The 22,457-nt window shown below is 53.3% G+C and overlaps 3 protein-coding genes across 6 annotated transcripts in view; 1 reads left to right on the forward strand and 2 right to left on the reverse strand.

Moving 5' to 3' along the window:
• The window catches only part of LOC102381402 (hexosaminidase D-like), a 15,234-nt gene extending 12,818 nt beyond the window's left edge, over positions 1-2,416 (reverse strand). The window contains 1 exon segment of the mRNA XM_014521565.2: positions 2,280-2,416. The gene's annotated coding sequence lies outside the window, so the exon portion shown is untranslated.
• Positions 1,665-10,837, forward strand: MLST8 (MTOR associated protein, LST8 homolog). Of its 2 annotated transcripts, none has more exons than XM_006027118.3 (10): positions 1,665-1,901; positions 2,379-2,516; positions 4,799-4,850; positions 5,229-5,391; positions 5,909-5,984; positions 8,023-8,175; positions 8,375-8,499; positions 8,987-9,150; positions 10,023-10,166; positions 10,514-10,834. In XM_006027118.3, exons 1-9 carry the CDS (start codon positions 1,764-1,766, stop codon positions 10,139-10,141), a joined length of 1,128 nt encoding a protein of 375 aa, XP_006027180.2. In that variant the 5' UTR covers positions 1,665-1,763; the 3' UTR covers positions 10,142-10,166; positions 10,514-10,834. The 2 variants fall into 2 exon arrangements, with proteins under 2 accessions (XP_006027180.2, XP_014377052.1); XM_014521566.2 differs by lacking the exon at positions 1,665-1,901 and adding an exon at positions 1,912-1,958 and having other exon boundaries at positions 10,514-10,837.
• A 39-nt stretch (positions 10,838-10,876) lies between these two features.
• BRICD5 (BRICHOS domain containing 5) lies at positions 10,877-17,779 on the reverse strand. 3 transcript variants are annotated; one of them, XM_006027115.3, is made up of 7 exons: positions 17,712-17,779; positions 17,508-17,627; positions 15,836-15,967; positions 14,447-14,599; positions 13,485-13,592; positions 11,622-11,775; positions 11,026-11,339 (listed from the first exon to the last, which is right to left on the reverse strand). In XM_006027115.3, the coding sequence occupies exons 2-7, from the start codon at positions 17,544-17,546 to the stop codon at positions 11,182-11,184; spliced, it is 744 nt and encodes a 247-aa protein (XP_006027177.1). In that variant the 5' UTR covers positions 17,547-17,627; positions 17,712-17,779; the 3' UTR covers positions 11,026-11,181. The 3 variants fall into 3 exon arrangements, with proteins under 3 accessions (XP_006027178.1, XP_006027177.1, XP_006027179.1); XM_006027116.3 differs by lacking the exon at positions 11,026-11,339 and adding an exon at positions 10,877-11,000 and having other exon boundaries at positions 17,508-17,735; XM_006027117.3 differs by having other exon boundaries at positions 11,688-11,775; positions 17,508-17,735.
• Positions 17,780-22,457: the final 4,678 nt, after the last annotated feature.

Consider the following 22,457-nt stretch of genomic DNA (forward strand, 5'->3'; position numbering starts at 1 on the left):
CGCAGCCGGGCGCACGGAGCCGCCCAGCCCCACTCTTAAAGGGACCCGGATCGGGATCGGGGCCGGGCTGCAGCGCAGGAGGGGCCGGCGACAGCTCCCTGCGGGGCTGCCCCGGGCATCGCTCACACCTGGGCAGGGGGCTGTGGTGCCCGTCTCTTCTGCACGCACAGCTTTGGGCAGGGATGCCTGCTCTAGCAAAGCCCTGCCCGGTCCCTCCAGGGCTGCAGCACCTTGCACCCCAGGTGCACTGATCTTTGCAGCCCCCCTGCTCTGGGGGTGGCATCACAGAAGGGCGCAGCGGCTGCTCATGGTCCCACCAGTTTGGGGGTGCCGCCGGGAACTGGAGAGGGGCGTCCCGAATCCGCGGACCAGTCGTCCTATGCCTGCTTGCAAACCGCCACCATGCTTGAACCCGCACATGTCCGAAGTGGAGAGGTGCTTCCCACCCAGCCCAGCCCCATGGAGCCAGCCCCAAACGGAGCATGGGCCCAGGCAAAGCAGAAGCGGGGAAACACATGTGTGGAAACGTGCCTGCAGCGCGCCACCGCCTCCAGCAAACCCTCCTAGGCCTGGAGCGGCAGCCTGTTATCAAATTGGTGCGAGTTTAGTGACAGATCGCTTTAATTTTGCATCCGTGCCGCACTCCCTGCCTCGCCGGGGCTCGGCGGAGATGCTCCGAGCGCCGGCCGCGCCGCCAAACTCTTGACAGAACGGTATTTTCCTGGAAAGAAATGAACGCTTCCCACGGGGACTTTGCCCAACTCGCAATAAAGCCTCTCCGATTCCAGGGGAAAGCCGTTCATCATAACACTGTCTGCACCACCGGGCGGTTGTTCCCTTCGGGAAGCGTGCTCTGAATCTCAACAGCGATACCTGTGCGCGAAGGAAAACGCGGAGACGAGGCCGGAGACACGCGAGGGAGGGGGACCGGCTCCCTGCCCCGAGCCCGCCCTGACGGTCCAGCACCGTGCAGCGACCGGACCACAAGCATCCCTTTACCGGCGCCCATTTGGAGGACATCAGACCGCACATCCTGGGTGCACCCGCGGCTCGGACCGAAAGGCTGCAAGCTCCTAATTGCGGCCTTGGATCAAAACCGGTGTAAACGGCCGGCCGGCTCCGCGGGGGGATGCTGTTAGCAGAGATCGAGGGGAAAACGTCCTGCGACAAACGACGCCCGTGTCCCGGCATCCGCCGTGCGGCATCTTCTCGACTCACGGCTCGACCTGGCGTTTAGGACGCCTGGGATTTGCTCTGCGGGGCTTGGAGCCGGTGCCCGGCCAGCTCTCCGCGGCCCACGTCGGGGCTGCCAGCGACAGCAGCGCACGCGCCCGGCGCGCCAGGGCTGCAGCATGCACGCAGCACCCTGCCCAGGGCCTTCCAGCAGGGGGGCAAAGGTCATGGGCGACCCCCAGGCAGCGCCCCCAGCTGGTGCAGATGGGGCCAGGTAGGGGCTGTGCCCCCAGGCTGGGCATGGCTGCCCTGGGCAGCAGCCCCCACGCTTGCCTGGATCCCAGCCCCAGATGGTGCCCAGGGCCCCAGCACCCAGGCCTGGGCCGCCCCTGCCAGCTGCTGCCCCGAGCGCGGTGCACGGCGCTGCACACCCCGCGAGCAGCAGCGCCCCCTCCTGGGGCTGCTCGGGGCTGCAACGCGGCACCCACTCCTCCCCCCCGCGCTTCGGCACCGCTTGGTCGCGCCCGAGACTCCGCGCATGCGCGCTTCCTCCCGCGCCAGGGACAGGGCCGGGCACCTTGCACATACGCATGCGCTTGGTGGACGCGCTCGTGTCCCGCCCCAGACAGGCACCCTGTTTCTGCGCATGCGCCTCGTCGCTGGACGGCCCTGGGGCGTGCTCTGCGCATGTGCGACGGTGCTCCAGCTCCGCCCTCGTGTGTCCGCAGGTAAAGGGGGGGTGCCCCTCCCCCCCACCGCCTGTGGCCCCGAGACCCTCGTGCAATGTGGGGGAGGGGCGGTGCAATAAGGGGGCTGTTGCAATAGGGGGGTGGGGTTGTTGCAGTGGGGATATTGCAATGGGGGGTTGCTGCAACAGGGGGTGGAGCTGTTGCAGTGGGGGGGCTGTTGCAATATGGGGGGTGCAATAGGGGGCTGGGGCGGTTGCAATGGGAGGTTGGGGCTGTTGCAATGGGGGGTTGCAATAGGGGGGTCCGGAGCACTGGGGTCTACCTGGGTGACCTGCTGCCTGGGGTAGGCCAGGGCTCGTGCTCAGGTGTGCCTGGCACCTCCGTGCAGGAGTGATGGGGGCGGGGGGAGATGCTCACCGCGTGTGCGCTGGGTGGGGGCTGTGGTGTCCACCTCTGTGTTGAGCTGGGGCACTGCTGGGATCCGCACCAATGGCCTTCTTTCCAACCCCCCCTCAGGCCCCCGCCATGAACACCGCGCAGGGCACCGTGGGCAGCGACCCCGTGATCCTGGCGACCGCCGGCTACGACCACACGGTGCGGTTCTGGCAGGCGCACAGCGGGATCTGCACCCGCACCGTCCAGCACCAGGACTCTGTATCCTTCTCGCGCCTGCACGGCACGGGGCCTCCAGCCCTGGCGCCTCCGACAGGGGTCGTGGGCTCTGGTAGGGCCGGAGAGCCCCGGCGTTGGTTTAATTCCCCGCGTAGCCTGTCCTGAGAGGATAGCAGGGATTGCCAGGACCCAAAGTCCAGCGGGGCTGGAAGGGAGCTGCAGAGGTCGCCTCTGCCTGAGGCAGGATCAGCCCTGTGCAAACCATCCCAGACCGATCCATCGTCCAGCCTCCTGGCAAAGCTACACACCCCTACCCCAACACAGCATATCACACCCTGACATGCCATCCATATAGCAGGGGGACTGCTGCAGCCAATGTCCTGCTTCTGCGCAAGGTTTTAATATCTGCTGCAGAAATCCCAAATAGAGGCCACACCTCCTGCTACAGGGGAAGAAAGCCCCCCTCTCCCATCCGTAGCAATCTGACCAGGGGGCAGAGTTCCTCCCTGACCCCAGTGCGGCGCCGGTCTGACTCCGAGCGGAGGGGCGAGACCCCCTAGCTTGGCTCAGCCGTAACGCACAGATCAAACTCTTGGTCTGAGCTTCGATCCCGACTCTCGTCAGCAGCTGAAACCTCCCAAAAGCTGCAACGGTAGCAGCGATTGAGTCGTGTCTTTATACTGTGTGTGTTACATTTGTAGCATGTCGGGAAACGGGCCTAATGATGCCAAATTGGAGGAGACGGCAGAAGTACAGACCGCAACTGAGTCTGAGTTAGTTTGGTGGGTCAAATAAAAAGGAAAAACCCCGTCCCACCTCTGCGCATGTGCTCAGTAAAGAGGGGTGGAAAAAGGGGTTTTGTAGGACTTGTGCAAAGGTGGGGTGTTTTGCCCTCTCCTGACCATGCCATGACATTGCCTCAGACTCTGGTTTTCCTAGATTAGTGCAAAATCCTGACAGCCTCTTGCAGTAGTTTGCAGATAATCCCCGAAGTGAGGGGAATGGTGAATAACAAAGGGGACAGGCCGTGGTACGGAGCGATCAGGATTGTTGGTGAACTGGATACAGACGGGACACTCGCTGTTCGACATGGCCAGCTTGACATCAGGCCGGCGGGGAGGAGGTTCCTTTTCCCCTGTACCACACACAGCCCCTGCCTCCTGTTCTGGTGTCTGCGGCCCAAGGAGGCTGTGGATGGGTTGGGAAGGTGACGAGATGGGCTGTGAGAGTGACTAAGGGGTTGGGGACATGCCTGTGAGCGAGAAACTGCTGCCTGTTGAGCTTCAAGGGAAGGAACAGGGACGCTGAGAGGCACCTCTTGGGTGGGCAGGCCAAGGTCTAACAGGATCCGGAGGCTGGATTTGGAGCTAGAGGAATGAAGGCTAGAAACGAGGCAGAAGTCTTTGAAGGATTCACCGTTGGAACAGCTTACCGGTGGATCCTCCACCCCGAGCATCACTCAGCTCCCGGAGGGTTGTTCTTCCTCGGTGATATTCTGCAGGTCAGACAAGAACGAATTCGGGGCAGTCCCTCGGCCCATGTCACCGGTTAGAGTAGAGCCTTTTGGCTCGGTCATGGATTAAGTTGGTGGCCGGGCAGGGAATGAGCAGACACCACACAGACTGGTTTTCTGCTCCAATAAAAGCCCAAGAGAAGGGAAAATAAATAGGGGCAGGAGTCAGAGGACAAGAGTGAGGAAAGAAAAGCTGGAGTGAACAGTGGCTGGGAAAGGAGGGGGTGAGAGAGTGCAGACTCATTGCCCCCGCCGCGTGCACACACGTTCAGTGAGCCAGAGCTGCTCTTTCTGCATCGGGAAGCAGGCCCAGCGATGCCCTGCATCTGTCGTCTCTTCTGAGGGTCCTTCTAGAGCCTCGTACCTTCAGGCCCTCTGACCGGGGCGTGGGGCAAAGCAAAGATCTCTCCGCGGTTAGACATTTTCCTTGCAACAGCACCGTCGCGGCTGAGCTAAACTTCAGAGTTTGAGGAGACACGGGTGGCAAAGGTAGAGAGGAGCGGTCAGCAGATGGTGTTGGAGGGGAAAGTGCGTAGAGCTGGAATCGGGCCAGGCCTTTGTGGGGCGGACAGAGCAGGCTGACGTGTCCTGCCATGTTGGAGTCATCAGATGCGCTCTTTGGCGTGAAACGTCGGGCATGCGGTGGGGCGCCGAGCTTCCCTTTCCAGTCGAGATTGTTCCCAAAGAAAGGATGCCCGGTGAGAAGCCCCCGCTAGGCTGAGTTTTCTCCAGGCAGGGTGAATTCAAGGGAATGCTTTCTCCTGCTGCAGAGGTACTTGCTTGCTCTGTCAACCTTAACCAGCACCTCTAGCAAGTGAATGCTCTGGAGATCACCCCGGACCGCAGCATGATCGCTGCTGCAGGTGAGCCCTGCCCGCGTTCCCACGCCCTAGTCGGGGGCATGCGGGGAAGAGAGGAGTGTTTGGTGGTTTCTGGCATTGGTTTCCAACTGGTGTGTGGTGACTTCACCCTCGTGCACGCGATCCAGCTGTGGTGCCCCCAGCTACATGCTCGGACATGCAGTTACTGCTCATGTGTGGCTCGCCAGGGCTCACCTCCCTGGAACCCCTACGAGGCGTGCGTCTGCTCTGGGACCCACAGACCCTGCTGGGCAGGGTGATGTGGGGACAGCCTGCCTTGTACCGAGGTTGGGTGGCCCTTCGCAGAGGGGGCTTTGGCCGGTGTGTCTGACACCTGCCACGTGCGTCTGGGTGCTCGCTCATTGTCATTCTGGCTTCCAGGTTACCAGCACATTCGGATGTACGACCTGAACTCAAACAACCCCAACCCGGTCATTAATTACGACGGCGTAAGCAAGAACATCACCTCCGTCGGGTTTCACGAAGACGGCCGCTGGATGTACACGGGAGGCGAGGACTGCATGGCCAGGATATGGGACCTGAGGTACCCGCTGAGGCCGGCGCTGCTCCATGGGGGTTCCCTCCTCGGACACATCTCCTGTCTCCATAAGCCCTCTGAGCCGTGACCGTAGCCAGCAACCACGGGGCAGTACCTGGCTGGGAGACCTCCAGGGTGGCCACTCAGAATGAGGGGTTCAGTGTCTTTCCTCTGAATCAGTATTGCACCGCTTCTGGTGCTCAGAGGCTGCTGGCGGTGTCATGTGGATAAGAGGGAAAAGCCAGGTCGTGTCCATTTGTGATCTTTATTCCCTGGCACTTCTGGTTTAGCCCAGGGGTCCCAGCTGGTTTGGGTGATGGCCTTCTGCTTCCCTCCGACCCCTTTGGAAGTTGCAGGTGGATCCGGCAGGCTTCACCTCCAGCCCAACGCCCTTGCATGCAGTGAGCAAGCCCTCTTCAACACCTGCAGGGGCGGCAGGGAGCTGGTACAGGCCTGAGGGAAGCAGGAGATCTCGTTGCAGCCGCTTCTCTGACTCTTCTCGTTTGTGTTCATTCTGTTGCAGGTCACGTAACCTTCAGTGCCAACGTATTTTCCAAGTGAATGCTCCTATTAATTGTGTCTGCTTGCACCCTAACCAGGTAAACGCACACCGTTCTGCGCTTGCTAGGCTCGGGGAGGCTGCTACAGATGTTCTGCGTCTCCCGACTAGAAACCTGACGGGCTACATGACTGGCGGTCATTGCAGAACATTGTTTTTTCTAAACGGACTTGTTTTCCGCTCTGACAAGACTTGAACTTGCTAGGCTTGAGCTCCTGTCTCGGCATTAAGTACCAGACACGGAAGTCGGTCAAAATTGAAAGAGTTTCCTATATCTGGCAGCTGAGAAAACCCCCTGAATCCGCGCAGAGAAGGGCACCCTTGAGTACGGGCGGGTGATGGAAACTCGTGATTGCTCGGTGCTGCTCCAAGCACTAGATGGTATCACTGTGTGTGATTCTGTCATTTATTACCTGAGCGCCTTGCCTCTGGGTCCCGTGAGAGTATCTGCCTGTTGACTTAGGTTGAACTGAGACCTTGGGACCTGCTCCATGGAAGTGCGTTCCCTCCCGCTCTGCTCGTGAATGCAAAACCTCCCTTGTGCAGGAGAATAGAAAAAAAAAAGAACTGAGAATATAGTTTCCCCTTTTAGTCTTAAAACAGGATTGCCCCTGGATTCTTTCGAGGACAGAGCGGCACAAACAGATTTACAGATCGGTCCCTATTGCTTGTAGCAGAAACATTTAAGTTGCACATGCTGCAATGTGCTTTAATTCCTGTTACTATTGGACCAAGTACCCCTAATTCCTATAAGGGAAAAACGGAATTGGTGTTGTCTTTTGCTCAGCTCAGTGAAAATTGTCCCTTTGGCTTCCCTTCTGTCACACAGCTCACTTGTTGCTTTCACATCCTTAGCGCCAGCCCAGCGCTGCAACGTCTGGGCTGCAAACAGTGCAGCGAAGGCTTGACGCGTCTCGCAAAACAAGCCGTTCTTCTTTTAAGAGGACAAGCTGTGGAAATGCTCCTTTGGCTTTAGGCCTCGTGAGCGCTTTAATTTTGCAAGACCCATGTTTTACTTCAGATCAGACATGACCTTTGCCTCGTTAGCGCTAACAGTTGTGCGGTGTCGGCACATCAGGAAGGCTACATGTATCGGTGTCAGCTGCGTGCAGGAGTTTTGCATTTGAGAACGTGGCCAAGCAGACACTGCCGTGTTACAGCCTTTATTCTGGAGCAAATCAGACTGAGTTGGGGATACTGTGCGGGGTATCGTCAGCCTGAGCAGCTCACAGCTGCTGTCAAGTACTGCCAGGGGGTCGTTATAAGTGCAGTGACCTCTTCTGCAGCTGTGTCTACACGTACTAGGAGGGGGCAGCCCCCCTCTCAGAGTTCAGGGTGCAATCTGAGCATTGCAGGTGGCCAGGGAGGGACCTCTGCCCTACACACTGGACTTGGGTATGTTTTGGGCAGTGGTCCTCTTCCTCCAAGGCAGGCTGTTACTCACTGGTGGGCACAGGACAAGACTGATCCATGGTCCAGTGCAGTGCAGAACATCACATTAACAGCAATATTGCTGGTGCACACCACTGATAACAGCCAGAATCTTAATGGAGAGAGACAGCGGTGTGTAGTGGTCTGAGCACATGACTGGGAGCCCAGGCTCCTAAATTCCAGCCGCGGCTCTTGGTTGGATCTGCTCTCTGACTGAGAAAGTCACGTAGGCCATAAATGCCAGAAGGATCCATTGAGTTAGAAAGCTTCCATTGCTGGGTTTTCAGGGGTGCCAAGCGTGGCTGGCTTCGGTGGGTCTCAGCTGCAGTCATAGCTGCTGGACAGTTCTGGAAATTGGGCTCAAGCGGTCTGGAGCTGGGCCCAGAAACTTAGTGTACACTTCTGAAAATGCCTCCCTGGTTCAGTTTCCGTGTCTGTAAAATGGGGATAAGGCTTATTTAGATTGGATCTGCAGCTGCTTGCACATTCTTACCACGCTGCAAAGTGCCATCATCCTGACGACTGTCTGGGCAGAACAGGCACATCTGGGCCAGACCGATGGCTGCACTGGATGCACTTAGGTGCAGGCACTCTCTGCACCGCCTTTTCTGTTTCCTAATTGCAAATTGTGACTTGGTGCTTTGCAGGCTGAGCTCATCGTCGGGGATCAGAGTGGTGCTATTCACATCTGGGACCTGAAAACAGACCACAACGAGCAGCTGATTCCTGAGCCAGAAGTTTCTGTCAATTCGGTTCACATCGACCCTGACGCCAGTTATATGGCGGCTGTCAACAGTTCGGTGAGTCCGACTGGAGCCCTGGGAGAGGAGTAGCCAGGGCTGCAGCAGTTCTGCTGTTCGTCCTGTCACAGGCTTCTCGGCACGGCTGTTGCACAGAGCTTGCTGCACGCTGGGGCAGGAGGGGGTGCTTGTGGCTGGTTCCTGCATCCCTCGTGCCCCTTGCGGTCCAGCCTAGCAGCCAGCTCCTCTCTGTCTGCAGGGGAACTGCTATGTCTGGAATTTAACCGGTGGCATCGGGGAGGAGGTGACTCAGCTCATCCCTAAGACCAAGATCCCGGCGCACAACCGCTACGCCCTCCAGTGCAAGTTCAGCCCTGACTCCACGTGAGTGCTGCCAGCTCGCTGCTCTGCCCCAGCCTTGAACAAAGCCGGCCTTTCAGACCGGGTCTCAGGAGACCGACGGGGCCCTCAGCTGCTGATGCAGGTCTGGCTTCGTTTCCTCTTCCCAGCCGCAGGAAGCGGAGAAGGCAGCAGCTGAGCGATCAGTCTGGCCTCTCGCCTAGTGCCCAGTTGTCGCTTCGCAAGTTCGGCATGGGTAGCACATAGGCTGAGGAGCAATGCATTGACTGCTCTGAGCCCATAAACCTGGCCTGTCCTTTTCTCAGCCCTGTGCTTCACAAGAGGTGGGGCAAATAGTAGCCCTTCTCCTCCAGCATGGGGGCTAGCCTGGGGGGTCTGCGGCTCCTGGCCGACTTTGCTGTCTCTTTCTGGGCCCCGCAGTGTGTGTCACGTTTCCAGAGCCACCGCGGGGAGCATCCCATGGTAGCAAGGAAATGAATCCTGACCACACTCCTGCATCGCTCCCCTCCAGGCTCTTAGCTACGTGCTCTGCAGACCAGACCTGTAAGATCTGGAGGACTTCCAATTTCTCACTAATGACAGAACTGAGTATCAAGAGTAACAACCCAGGGGAAACCTCTCGGGGCTGGATGTGGGACTGTGCCTTCTCTGGGGACTCGCAGTACATCGTCACCGGTAAGATACTGGGCCCCCCGTGCAGCTGGCTGTTGAGCCTGGATGGGGCCACAGGGTTTGCTGGTCTGTGCTGTGGGTGCCTGGGGATTTGAAAGGCAGATTTTCCCCATCAACTCCCAAGGGCACCTGTGGAGCTGGGAAGTGGATCCCCTTCCTTCCCCTGCTTTGAGCAGGGGGTTGGACTAGATGACCTCCCGAGGTCCCTTCCAACCCTCACTTTCTACGATTCTGTGAACACACACGAGCTTGTATGGGCACACTGCTCTGCTGCGTGTCCAGCTTAACTCCCTTTGCGTGTGGGCATGTGGCACATCTGCCATGTAATAAACTGACTTTACTGCATCATAGGGCTGGAGTGAGCACCCAGTGCACAGCCCAGGTTCACAGCAGATGGCTCAGGTGGAGGGTAAACATACCACTCAAGAAACGTGCTGTGGCTTCACTACATGGGAAAGTTACTGCCTGGTAAAGCAGACAGACAACGTGTTCTGCGTGGTAAAGTTACTCCAGAGTAATATCCAGGGTAAAACTCTACGCAGTAACAAAGGCAACGTCTGTGGCCGGCGCCATTGTGCCTCGTCCTGTTTGTAGCAGGGAATCTCTAGACCCGTAGGGCGCACTGTGTTTCATTTGGTGGAAGAGCAGCCTCACATCTAAATGGCCACGTGGTATTTACCACTGCATCGCACATCCCTCAGGAATATCGGAAACCCGGTTCGGGCAGACGCACACCATGATACAAGACTCCCTGCCCTGTCTGCCACTGCCCGGCGCTCTGGTGCACTGGGCTAACGAAGCAAGGAGCTGGGATTCTTTGCAGGAGAGAATGGGCAGGCATATTGCATTCAGCCTCTCCTTGTTTACCGTTTCAGCTTCCTCGGATAACTTGGCCCGGCTTTGGTGTGTGGAGACGGGCGAAATCAAGAGGGAATACAGCGGCCACCAGAAAGCTGTCGTCTGCCTCGCTTTCAATGACAGCGTGTTGGGATAGCGAGTGCGTGCAGGTGTGAGGACAGGTAAGGGCCCGAGCCTGCAGCGTGCTGAATGCCATCAGCCAGCACCCTTTGCTGGTTAGGAAATGCACTCTGAAGTATTTCCTTGAAAAGAAGGACAACTGCCCCCCGGCCTGGGACCCATCGTGGGTCACAGTGGGTGGGATAGCACACCGCACGGGACCCCCCCCAGGCCTGGTGTCTGCAGCGCTGACTGCTGAATGATGCCCCCAGGAAGTTCCTGTGTTAGCAGGGCAGCCGCCCTGGGCATCTCTCAGCTTGGAGTTGCATAATGGAGTGTGCAGGGGAGGGAGAGGAAGCGCAGGCCTTCTCTTCTGTTGCAACTGGTTTATTCACCGTCTGTTCTACAGGCTTGGTGGAAGATGGGCTTGGATGGACTCAAGCGTATCCGGTGCAGCAGCTGACCAGTGGTGCAGGCAGCTGCAAAGCTTTAAGAAGCCCTACTCCTACAGTGTGGAACAAGGGTGTGCCCTCACCTAATGGCTGCCGATCTAAAGGGCACGGCTGTAAATAAAATGTACATACTGACAAGGTCGGAAATGGGTGCCTGTCTTTATAACCCTCCGGCTCTCTCCTACCCTCCCTTAAACGGCACTGTGCAGGCAGCCTTGTGGGGCATCTCATGTAGGAATGAGCCAAAAAGCTTAGCCGCCAACATGTATGTTTAACTCGGAGGCTTCCTGGGAGTTCAAGTATGATGAGGAGTGAGTGGTGGGGGAGGCGGGTCCCCTGGCTGCCCAGCTTACTCAGGCAGGTAGTAGAAACAGATGGACACACAGATGTTGCTTGGGAAGCAGATGTCGATACACAGGTAAATCAGCCGCTGCTTCCCAGGCCCTGCCGAAAGAGCAAGTGGGAGAAAGGCCTTGTAAGCAAGGCTGGTTGTGTAGCGAGGCCCTGGTGGAGCCCTTCTAGTTCTTGGGGACTGGTTCAGATCGAGCAGTGCCGGCTCTGGCAGGCGGCTGTCAGTCGATGGAAGGAGGGGGTGGACATTAACCCGTGGAGCTGCTGCAGGCACTCAGTGAAATTTGATTTTGGCGGTGCCTGCTGAGCTTTCGCGGAGAGCCCCTACAGCTGATGCCCTCGTTGGGCCTGAGCAGAGAGGACGTGAGCGGACGGGCTGTGGAGACTCATCAGTGGAGGGCATCTGCTCTAAGTGGGGACTCGATGCTCTGCCTGGTTTGGACAGGAAGGCTTCTGTCAGCACAGCCCTCACTGTCTGCTGCCCTGGGGATGTGCTTCAAGCCTGGAGGCCATCTGTGCAGCACCTTTCCCCTGCTTAAAGGTCACTAAATGTCTCTCTCCTGCGAAGTGACAGCTTTTCCCTGACACGTACATTCAAAATCACCCCCATGCTGCTCTGTTTCCCCTGGTTCCTGGCTGAGCCAGGCTTCTCACTGGGTGCTGGAGTAGTAGTGACATCTCCCCCTCCTTCAGAAGGTAGTTCCTCCCACTTACCATCCCCTTTCCTGACCCAGTAAATGGAGCCCAGTTCACAGAGGGCTCGGACGGCTTCCCCCACACCTGCAGGGTCCACCGGTGCAACGGCTACGATCCCCAGGAACTCTTGGACGTACTTGGTTTGGTTGTTCTGGAGCAGCCGTGGATCATCCTGAAAGAAAGGCCACCCAGTTACGTGGCACAAGGGAGAACCCTGTCCCCACCAGGCACTTCTGCTTCCTAGGGTGGTTTTCACACAGGCCTCCTGAGAGTGCTCTCTGCCCACACGACAAGCACGAGAGGCCTCGTAGGGAATCCGCAGTCCCCCTGTGCTGCCACCTCACGGGGACCTGCCCTATGACTACAGACAACAGGATGCCCCTTGCAAGAGGCTGCACGCTGGCCGGGGAGTTTCCCATAGAGGGGATTTTCTCTTTCCCAGGATGTTGCCTTGGGCGAGGAGAGCTCTGTTTGCCGCCAGGTAGGTGGGTCACTATAACCACACAGCCCCGAGTCCTTAATACAGCCATGCACATCTTGCACACGTGGCTCTGCCAGTGCAGCTCAGTTGGGAGTAAATCTCACCTCCCCTACTTTACACATGGGGATCATCGCAGAGCTTGCTAGTCCATCTCGTTAGCCGACGTGGCTGTAGCTGGAGGGGTTGGAGCTTTGGCCTCGTACATGCACCTTCCTAGGTTGATGCCCAGGGCATGGGAGGGGGAAGTGTGGAAGCAGTAAAGCAGACTACCTGGAGAAGCTGTGGCATCTTTGCTGGGAGGGTTTCTAGAAGAGGCTGAATGAGGTGAGCATTTGGAGTGGGCAAGGGACCAAAATCCTGCATCTGCACAGGAGTCAGAAATCCTGGAGCTGGAAGGGGTTCCCACCATGCTGCGCCCAGTGAGGAATGAGCCCCTGGGGATGAGAGGAACCCCTCTCCTGACTGCTGTTTCCCTGCTCTGGTGAGCAGCTGTGCTGCCTCTGCATTAGCCAGACATTCTCCCTTCACTTCTCTCAGGGGCCTGGGAGCCAGACTATGGCTTCCATCCCAGGGGCCAATTCCCTGGCTGCGTGTGCTTAACGGCGTTCTCATGGGTCTCTTGTTCCTGCTGCCGTTTGTGCCGAGTGCTCCTGACTGCTCAGCGTGGGTATGGGAAGAGGCAGTCAAAGGACAAGCGGCCTCAAGCACCCCCCCCTCCCCTCCCTGCAATAAGAAGGAAAAGAAATTCAGCCGCCTGCCCAAGGCTTGGCATCTGCTTTCGAGTCATCAAAAATGGGGCCTTCTGTCTTCCTGAAACAGAATCTGCACCTCTCCCCGCTATGAAACCCATTAACATTCTGTTCAGAGGGTTGTTAGACATCATTACTCCAACTTATTTCGCTGCGGATTTGCTAACAAAACACCCTTTGTTTCCTGTTCCCCAGAGTTATCGTTAGCAGGTAACCAAATCCAGCAGGATTGGATTTTTTGAAAGCCTGGTGACTTCAAACCCGCGTGGCACCCGTGTCCTGCCCTTCCTCCCCCACTCCTCCTGCTTCGTATAAAGACATTCAATCAATAAAAACTCCATCGATTACTTCCTTCCAGTTGAGTGTAAACCACGCAGTCAGACTCCAGCTGGGCTGCTATTGACAGGCAGAATTAAGGGACGCACTTTTCCTAAGAATAACTCCTTCCTTGGAAAGTACAAACAGCAGAGAGTCTTCACAGCTGGAAGACCTGATGGATTCGACTTCACTTGCCCCATCTCACTTCAATAAAGTCCCTGGGAACACGTGAACCTGGTGCAGGGGACTCAGAGAAGACAGGCCCTGTGATGCTGAGGGCCCTTCATCACCCCGCAGTCCAACCACCCCTCTGCAAGTCACACCCCTGCTCACCCTGTGCACAGATGCATTGAAAGACAGCTGGATGTTCTCCAGGTCCTGATGGTCCATCCTCCGCAGGAAACATGCACTTTGCTCTGCAGGTTTGTAACAGACGTAGCCCTGCGGGGTGGGGGGGGGAGGAAGGGACACAGAAAGGTTCATTTTAGTGACAGACAGCCCATGTGTGCACAACACTTGGCCACCGCTGAGATCTTAGCTTGAACACTCCTGGCCCTTCACTGGGATATGTTTTTAATAAAGTAACATGGGTTGCCTCTCGGTAGGAATGAGCATGCCGTGGAGACAGCAGATCTGGAGTAAGCCATGGTAATGGGTGGTGGGAGCCTGCAGAACAGACAGTAGCGACTTCCCTAGTAGGCTCCACAGTGCAAAGAAACCTCTGTGCAAGCGGGTGATGATGTCGTACTAGCGGTTCTCGTTTGCATCTGCTAAATTACATCAGACGAGAGGAAAGCACTGAATGGGTGCGAGGCATCCAGGGTCACTCCAACCTGTATGTGGCTGCCTGCCTCAAGGCCTAGCCTTGTAACAGCAGACATGAGCCACTAGAAAACCAAGTGGACCTTCTCAGGCTGGAATCACAGAAAAGTCAGGCTGGAAGGGATCTCCAGAGGTCATATCTAGTCCAACCCCCTGCCTGAGGCAGAATCATCCCTGTCCAAACCACCCTATACAAATCCATAAACTAACCTCTTTGAAAAAACTACCATAAAGCCTGACCCAACACAAGACATCACATCCAAACCTGCCACAGGTAAAGCAGGGGAACCAAGGCAGAGGAATCCCCTGCTCTTGTCCACACCCTGCGCTCAGGATACCTGGCAGAGTTGGGCAAGGTTTAGTCACAGCTCCCGGAGGAGGCCCGGTCCCTAAATTGGCTGTTGCAATTGCAGGATCGCTCTCCCCCACCACCCTCATATGCAGAGCACAGTCAGCCGGTGACGGCCACTCACATTCTGGCTGTCAAACAGCACCACAGCTGTGCGGTTACTCGGCGAAGTCACATAGTAAGTGATGGTGCTCCTGGACTGGTCCACAACAGCTGTCTGGTTCACCAGGGAGCCCTGCTGGTCCTGAAATGTCAGCCGGGCAATCTGCAAGAGAGGCTGAGCACAACCAGGGTGAGCACCGTGCCCACGTGCTTTGCCCCACCCAGCACCATGGCTCTGGAGTGCAGAGGGAACCATGGGGGGCTGCTGTGCCCCGCTGTCAGTCTAAGCTCCTTGGTAATAACCAGGGGCAAATGCAGGTGAACAGGGTGAGCAAATCCCATTGATGAAGGCTCCAGCATGAGTGTGAGCAGGCACATACCTGCTGCACTGCCTCACGGTGCTGGAGATCTCGCCCCTCACGCAGGCAGGGAGGCCTGAGCCATAGAAAACCTGGGCTCTAGCCGGAAAATGTGGAGGCAATGCACAAAGGATGCCCCCCAGGACAACAGCTGGTGCAGGGGATCATCTCACCCAACAGCCTCTTGCCCTGCCAGGAGGCAGCGTGTTGGCTGGGGAGAGGAAGTTGTGGGTTCCTCTGAGATCCTCCAGGAGCCACAGCAAGTCAGAAATGGGGAATTGCTTTGCGGCCCGGGGACACCTTCCCTCCAGCACAACTGGTTATCTTGCTGCAGAGACACCTTATGGCTTTGCTACGTGGCAGGGAGCTGCCGTTGTACATGCACCTGTTTCAGGCTCTCTGCAGACTCTGGCAGCCATGACAGGGGCGGTCTCTAGGGTTCTGCTTTCAAACAACTTTGCAACCACAAAGGTAGAGATTTACTGAAAAATAACTATTCTCCATTAAAGGTGAGACTCTGAGATGGTCATGAAGCCAGCACCTGGGGCAGTGACTGGTGCTTAGGGATGAATTGGTCCAGCATGGCTTTATTTGATTTCTCACAGAGGAGCAAACACTGCTGTTTTCTTTCTAATCCCTGACCTGATGTGTCAGATCTTTCAAGAGAAGAAAGAAATTTCTTCTGCCTCCAGCCAAACAGCCTGATGGGGATTACGGAGAATGAAGCTGCTCTCGGTAGGAAGCAGCAGGTTTACAAGAGAGAAAGATATTGGGAAAAACAAATTAAAAATTGTGTTTGTCCTCCGCAAGGGGAGATGCATCATTTGAACCAAACTGTCACCTCTGTGGCCCACTATGGGACCCCACTGACCCTAAGTTTAATTGAGAGCAGAATTTGATAGAAAAAATGCTCAACAACTAGAAATATTTTCAGGCTACCTATTTGTAAGAAACTGTAAAACGAGGAAGGAAAAAGGTGCCTGGAAATGCAAATCAGTTGCAAGGTTTTCCCAGAAGAAACTGACCCAAGCGATCCCCAATTAACTTCTTACCTTGGCAGTGCTCTGGGCGAAGCTGAGAGCGCCTACCACACTGATGCCGACAATTGTAAAAAACAAGATTATAGACAAGATGACCCAACATATCCTGGAGGGGGTTTTTGATTCTGCTGCAGGTCTTCTATCCTGGGAGCCAAGATACGCTGATCAATATGTGAGACGGCAAATGGAGTTAAAAACAACAGAGTTGACATTTATTTCCCTCAGCGGTATGAGCAAAATTATTGTGTGAAATGCACATGACTGATAGCTCTGGAGATTAAAGGTAAAATATTAAGGCTTGTTTACATAGAGAAAGAGACCAGCAAAGCTTCCAAAGCCAAGTAATTTTACTGGAATAAACCTGATTTTATTTCAGTGTAGAGAGTATCCATGTGGAGAGATATACTGACTCGTTATTGTGGTATAGCTACAGCACTGCCGTTTAACCAGGCGCTTTCCCCATGTAACAAGGTTTTCAGAATACTTGTAAAGCCACCTGAACAGTCCAGGTTTTGTGAGTGGGAGAGCAGCTGTCTGAGCTTTTGCGATGGTAGAAATATAGGAGAAACTCCCTCAGTGTTCAGTGAGGCATAATTACCACACTTTTTAAATTCTCTGTAATCAACTGTTCCTTGCCCTTCTCCTACAAAATGTTTGCTTGTATTTTATTGTCCCATTCAACTTGTTACTTAATAAGAAAAGCCCTTAAACTTGGGAGTCAGATTGGTATTTCTAATATTTCTGCAGGACTTTTTGCTGGAAAGAACATTTCCAGCAGTTTAATCGAAAAAGGTTAATTCTCACGTATCTGCACATTTGAAATACTTTGGTTGTAACAACACAACAGACTGCAAAGAGACCCAAGTTCTGCACAAACCCACAGAGTGCAACGTTAGCAGAAAAAACAGCTAGTACAAAGAGGCAGCTAATAATTGCAAGCAGGTAAATTTGGCTAGAATCAAACCAGAAGGAAGCTTTTCTATTCTGTCAACACATTGTTAATTCACTTATACTGAAACCCACAATTTACCTGCTTTTGCAGTAGTTGAACTATTCTAGGAAAACATAGTAAGTGTTAAATTGCCCACAAGAGGCAACAAGCAGAAAAATTAGAGGTACTTGTATTTGAACACCTGTCTGCTTAGACAGAAACTTGCACAACAGTAATATGTCTGAGATTTTCAGTAGCAAATGAAATTGCCCTGAATTGTAGAGACAGATTTACAGTGACAGGAGAAACCTAGTACAACTAAGTCTTGTCTTTCCCACTGCATCTTTCTGTGTAATTCTGCAAATTCTGGAGAAGTTACAATATAAACATCGTGATGTATTAGCATCACTGTCATTTAATGTTACTAAATACATATCCCTAGAATTTCACTCATTTTGTGCATCCTCCCTGCTATAAGTGTAGGGGATAATCTTTCAGGGAACAAACCAGAGGTTTGAACCAATCGCCAGGGAGTCAGCTTGAAGTGGCTGAGGCTCCTGCAAAGTGCTCAGCACCTAGTTCTCACCAGGGTCCATGTGAATTGGAATTATTTAGCACCGCTTGGAAACGCAGGCAACTCCTTCTCCCACCCCACAATGTCTGTGAAAATACAGCACCAAGGACCCTGTGGAGGTAAAGGGTACTGAGATCCCTTCCCTTCTGCCAGAGCAAGCCAGGTGCCACAATACTCACTGTAGTCGTGGTCTTGCTGCTACTGCTCCTTCCCTCCATCCTCCCAGTCTAGTTGCAAGCCTTGCTCCTGCAGCTCCTGACAATGTGCAGATTGTGTATGACCAGATCCTCTGAATGTGCCTAGAAACGTAAGCATGTGTCCATCACGGCCAAGGAAACTTCCAGCCCTGCCATTCAGCTCAGGTATCTAAGCAGAGCAGAAACCTTAGATGCCACATTGGAAGAAGGGGAAATATTAGTGCAGAGTGATAGTGTCATTAGCCTAAAGCAGCTTTTCCTGCCTCCCTGGGGCCAGCTGAAGGCATTTAGGTAGGATACAATCAGGGGCTTTGTGCAGGGCAGTCCTGGCTGGCAGGTGCCATACGCGTGGCTGGACAGATCTCATTGACAAGGGGATATTGAATAAGGGAGGGCAGCTGCTTGCCCTTGTCATCTGATTACTTTCAGATTTCCAAGCCAGGTCAACCCTGGGCAGACAGCTCTGCATCCAGGACCAATCCAGCAAGGATCACAGGAGCCTGGACTCATCTCAGGCTTTACTGACCCACCTCAACCAATTTAATGTGCTCAGTCCAGCTCCCACAAGAGAAAGGATCTGCACCACACAGCTGTTACCAGAATGGTTAGGTAGATCTCTGACATGTGGCCACCCCAAGCCTAGTTTCTGTTCTTATACATGCCAGAGACTCTGCGGGCCCAAAGACCAAGGTTTCTACCATTCACAGCCAACCTATTTAAGATCCAGAACCCAACCCAGTTTCCTGGAACTCCTAATTGCTCTAACCAGGTTCAGTCTTCTATGGTTTTCTAGCAGCAGCAGGAACAAAGCTAAGCTGACAACTTACCCTTGGATTTTTTCCCCCCCTCTTTTTAAGTCATTTCTTTCCCCTCTGCTCCCGGTATTTCCTTTCAATACATTTAATTCCGTAAGAGGAACAAAGACCAAACAAAAGCACATAAAAGTCAGACACTAAGAGCAAAGAAAGTGATGCTGCTCCTCATTATCCCGGATTCTTTTTGTAGGACTTGAATTCAATGAAAACATGAGGTTTATATATTGGGAAACAAAATCAAAGCTAGCCAAGGGTCTTCTATCCTCCCTGTTCTGGCCAGAAAGGGTTCTTTCTTACCAGCCCTCAACTCCTTTGAAGCTGCGAAGGCAGTAAAAGAAATGCCAACATGTTTTAAGAACGTTAATGGTGGAGCACAATAGCATGCATCTCAAAGTAGCCCCAGTTCTAACGGAGCAAGGGTAGGCAGTGAAGCAACTAAACTACAAGGCTTAGTTCTGCAAAACAAAGACACAGAAGGTGTCAAGTCATTCCCCAGACATCCTCTACTCTGACTTGCCTCCGTGATGATGAAACTTATGATTGTATTTCATCAGATGTCTGTGGAGATCTCTCCCCACCCGTCTGTCCCTCTGCAGATAACATTTCAAGAGCCCCGCAACTTCTCTGCGCTTTTTCACTCTCTCTTTGTTTTAGACATGTTCATACTACCTGTAAACTTGAGACACAAAAATCTAACGAAACCTGGCCCCAGATGATTTTTATGTACATGAACACAAAGGGGCAGGGGATTCTAAAAAGCACAGAGACAGGAGACCATACAAATGAGAAAAGCCAAAAGGAAACAGATTTACAAGTTTAATGTAGATTCAAGTATAGGATTAACAATTCCCCAACAGTTTATACAGAGACCCTTGTAACATGATACAAGTCTTCGCCAATGCACTTCCACAACACGTGGGGAACACTGTGAAGAGAGGTAATGGTTTCATTGCATGGAGAGCTGTTTGCAACAGGGATGACATGCAGCAGTGACAAGATTTAATACCGTAATTGGTACTTCCTCCTTTACTTGACATTGATTGAAAAAATCTATTGACTTTTGATAAGCACAAGTCTAGAAAATTAAATCAAAGAACCTATGGTCTCTAAAGCCTGCCCTACCCACAATAACACCACTACCCATTCCTACATTAGTAGTGTCAAGAACTAGGTCTACCTGATAGACATGTATTTCTTTCAAGCCTGAAGAAGTCTCCTAGCAGGAGATGTGATACAAGGAAGAGATAACTTGCGCGCTAACAGAATTCGAAGTTACAGACAGATGCTGACATCAATCTATAACTATGGTTATCTTTTGCAAGAACGTTTTCAGCTAATATCCTGGTAACACTGACAGACACGGTGAACTCTGAAGTTATTGCTGTATGAACAAGGTGACGCGCGTATATGTTTCAAGTGTTTAAGCATGAGGAAATAGTACTGGAATACGCTGCCTGAGTTGTTCAGGCTAAACAACAGGAGGTAAATGGAAACAGACTCTTCTTTTCCCACTGAGACTGGAATTACTGTGGAGTATTGGAACACTCAAATTGCATATGTGATTTCTTGAGCTATTTTTGAAATGCAAAAGCTAACCTATTCATTGTGGGCCCCAGGTCAGCAAGGACAAAAGCTATCCAGCAGCCTGAGCTGGGCATCACCCTGGACCAATTTTAAAACTACTACAGTATAAAAGAATCATTAGTTCTCATCCAGGCAAGCAGCTGATTGCGAGCTCCCACATCAGCCGTGCAAAAGGCAGTAAGATTAGGAAGAGAGAGGAAGCACTATGCTGTTAGTGTACTTAGCCAATACTTCACCACAATTAGCCCAAGTGTGTGAGAGAGACCTCATTATCTGTATTATAATCACCTTTCAAGGATGGGGCAGTTTAGAATCTGCAGCCAAAGCTAAGGGCAAGCAATTGTTTTGATACTAAAGCACCAGGAAGGTCCGAGTATGGTTTGAACCGACTTTAAAAGAAGTGAAATGATGGATCCACTTCAGTCTCGGAAATGCTAGCAATAGAGGACGTTTCTGTGCCATTATGTACGTATTATATTACTGACTTAGGATGCAATTAGGTAAAATTAACCCTTCAATACTCAGTGAAGTAAATTCCTCCTAGCCTCCCTTTGGAAAACAAAATATGTTCTCATATATTATATTTTAAATATATTTCTGATATATAGTTATCGTCAGGGCAGTTCCTTTATATACATGTTCTTTACATATACATCCAGTACTTGGACACATATACAGTATACAGAAGAAACTATTCATACATGTTGCACGTCGAACCAGTCCAATTTGTATTGCAAGTGCAACAGATGCAATTAGAAACAGGGAGCACACGTTTTGATTTCTTTCCCCCCCCCGCCCCCAAGTCGCACCAACTCTGGGCTGTTTGTCTAGGTCAGGCTCTGAGTCAGCAAAGACAGGGCCAGATTTTAACAGTGCCGGCCTGTGCAAACATCAGCACACAGCCACTCAATAACTATGCACTCAGAGGGTTAATTCCCTGAATTAGTGACCACGCGCCACACTGTGCCCATCAAGGAACATACTGCAGGTTTGTATTGGTAAAATCTACTCTATTTCCTTTAACCCAGTCCAGAAGGACAAACCCCTGACACTTCCCATTGCAGACATTTGACTGTACTTGTCGATTTAAAAATAAAAGACCCACAGGATGACTGGGTGACACCATAATGCCCTCTTCTTTCCAAAGTGCATTTTAAAAAACAAATTTGTAAACAAAATCATCCGCAAGAGGACTCCGAGGTTAGAGCTAGCAGAGCTGTAATTTCAAGTGGTGTCGCACTGAGCATGTGAATGTAACCGAAGTGATTAATGGCTGCCCTTCGCTAGTGAGGATACCTTTTCAGGAGCTGGAGAGGGGAGCTTTTTTCATTTCTATTTTAATCTTCAAGTGCAGGAAGAAGGTCAGCTATGCTATCGACATAGTAATCAGGAATCAGGTTCCTCCTGGCAGGGCAGTCACTCTCCTGGTGACCTTTCACTTCTTCCAAAGTGGAGACTCCAGTCAGCGTCAGGATGGTGGTGAGGCCGCAGGTGTTGCCCATGAGGATATCCGTGTCCAGCCGATCTCCCACCATGATGGTGCGGGCGGGGTCGATGTCGAACTCGCTGACCACGCAGTCAAAGATGTACCGGCTGGGCTTCCCGATGATGAACGCCTCACGCTCCGCCGCAACCTCCACGGCTTTCACAAGGCAGCCAGTCCCTGAGGGCAGAACCAAAAAGCGAAGTGAAGGACGCAGAATTAACACTGCCGGCGTTTCACAAGCGTGACCCCTGCTACGACAGGCCTCACAATGGGCTGGCAGACAGCTAACAGAGAGCAGGTACAACACTCGTGTGGTAGAAGCCTTTAGCCCATGGCAGGACGGTCTGCGCAGAGCAGTGTGGTGGGAAGCTGAGCACAGCGACCGCCAAGGGCCTGCGCATGAACTGCACGTGCTGTGAAAGCCAGGGGGAGATGAAGGCTTGTGAAGGGCAGGCAGTGAGTGAAAAGCTATAGTTTAGAGATGGAGTACAGGTTTCCCTCACTTTACGTGGTACGTGCGTTCCTGAAACTGCAAATTTGCATCTAAGGAACCCGCTCTATTATGCGGCAAATAGGGACACCCCAAGAACCCAACTGAACTGACCCAAGGGAAACCCGTAGCAAGAAGCTCCAGCCCTGGAGAGCCAAGGCAGCCGGCGTGAACCCCTCCAGCCCCTCGGCTTGCTGCATGGATTTCATAGGCGTTAGGGCTGGAAGGGACCTTGTGACGGCCTCGTCTGCCCCAAAACCCAGGCAAAGGCTGAGCAGAGGTGCCCGCAGCCGCCAACGAGGCCTGGAGGAGCAGGGCAGAGCCATCGCCGGGCCCAGCTCAGGGAAGACACCCCCCGTCCTCCCCAATCCCATCCCCAGGACCGGTCTAGAGACCCCGAGCCACAGTGCCAGATTTGGAATTAAACTACGTTTTAAGACTTCACAATAGGCTTCTAAATAGAACAAAAACGTCCATTTTTTATTTCTTAATAGGAATATGAGGGACCCATAAATATGAAAAAAATGAACATTTTGGTTGTAATAAAAAAGGGGCTT

This window comes from Alligator sinensis, unplaced genomic scaffold (genome assembly GCF_000455745.1).
Source record: "Alligator sinensis unplaced genomic scaffold, ASM45574v1 scaffold1164_1, whole genome shotgun sequence".
NCBI classification, from domain to species: domain Eukaryota; kingdom Metazoa; phylum Chordata; order Crocodylia; family Alligatoridae; genus Alligator; species Alligator sinensis.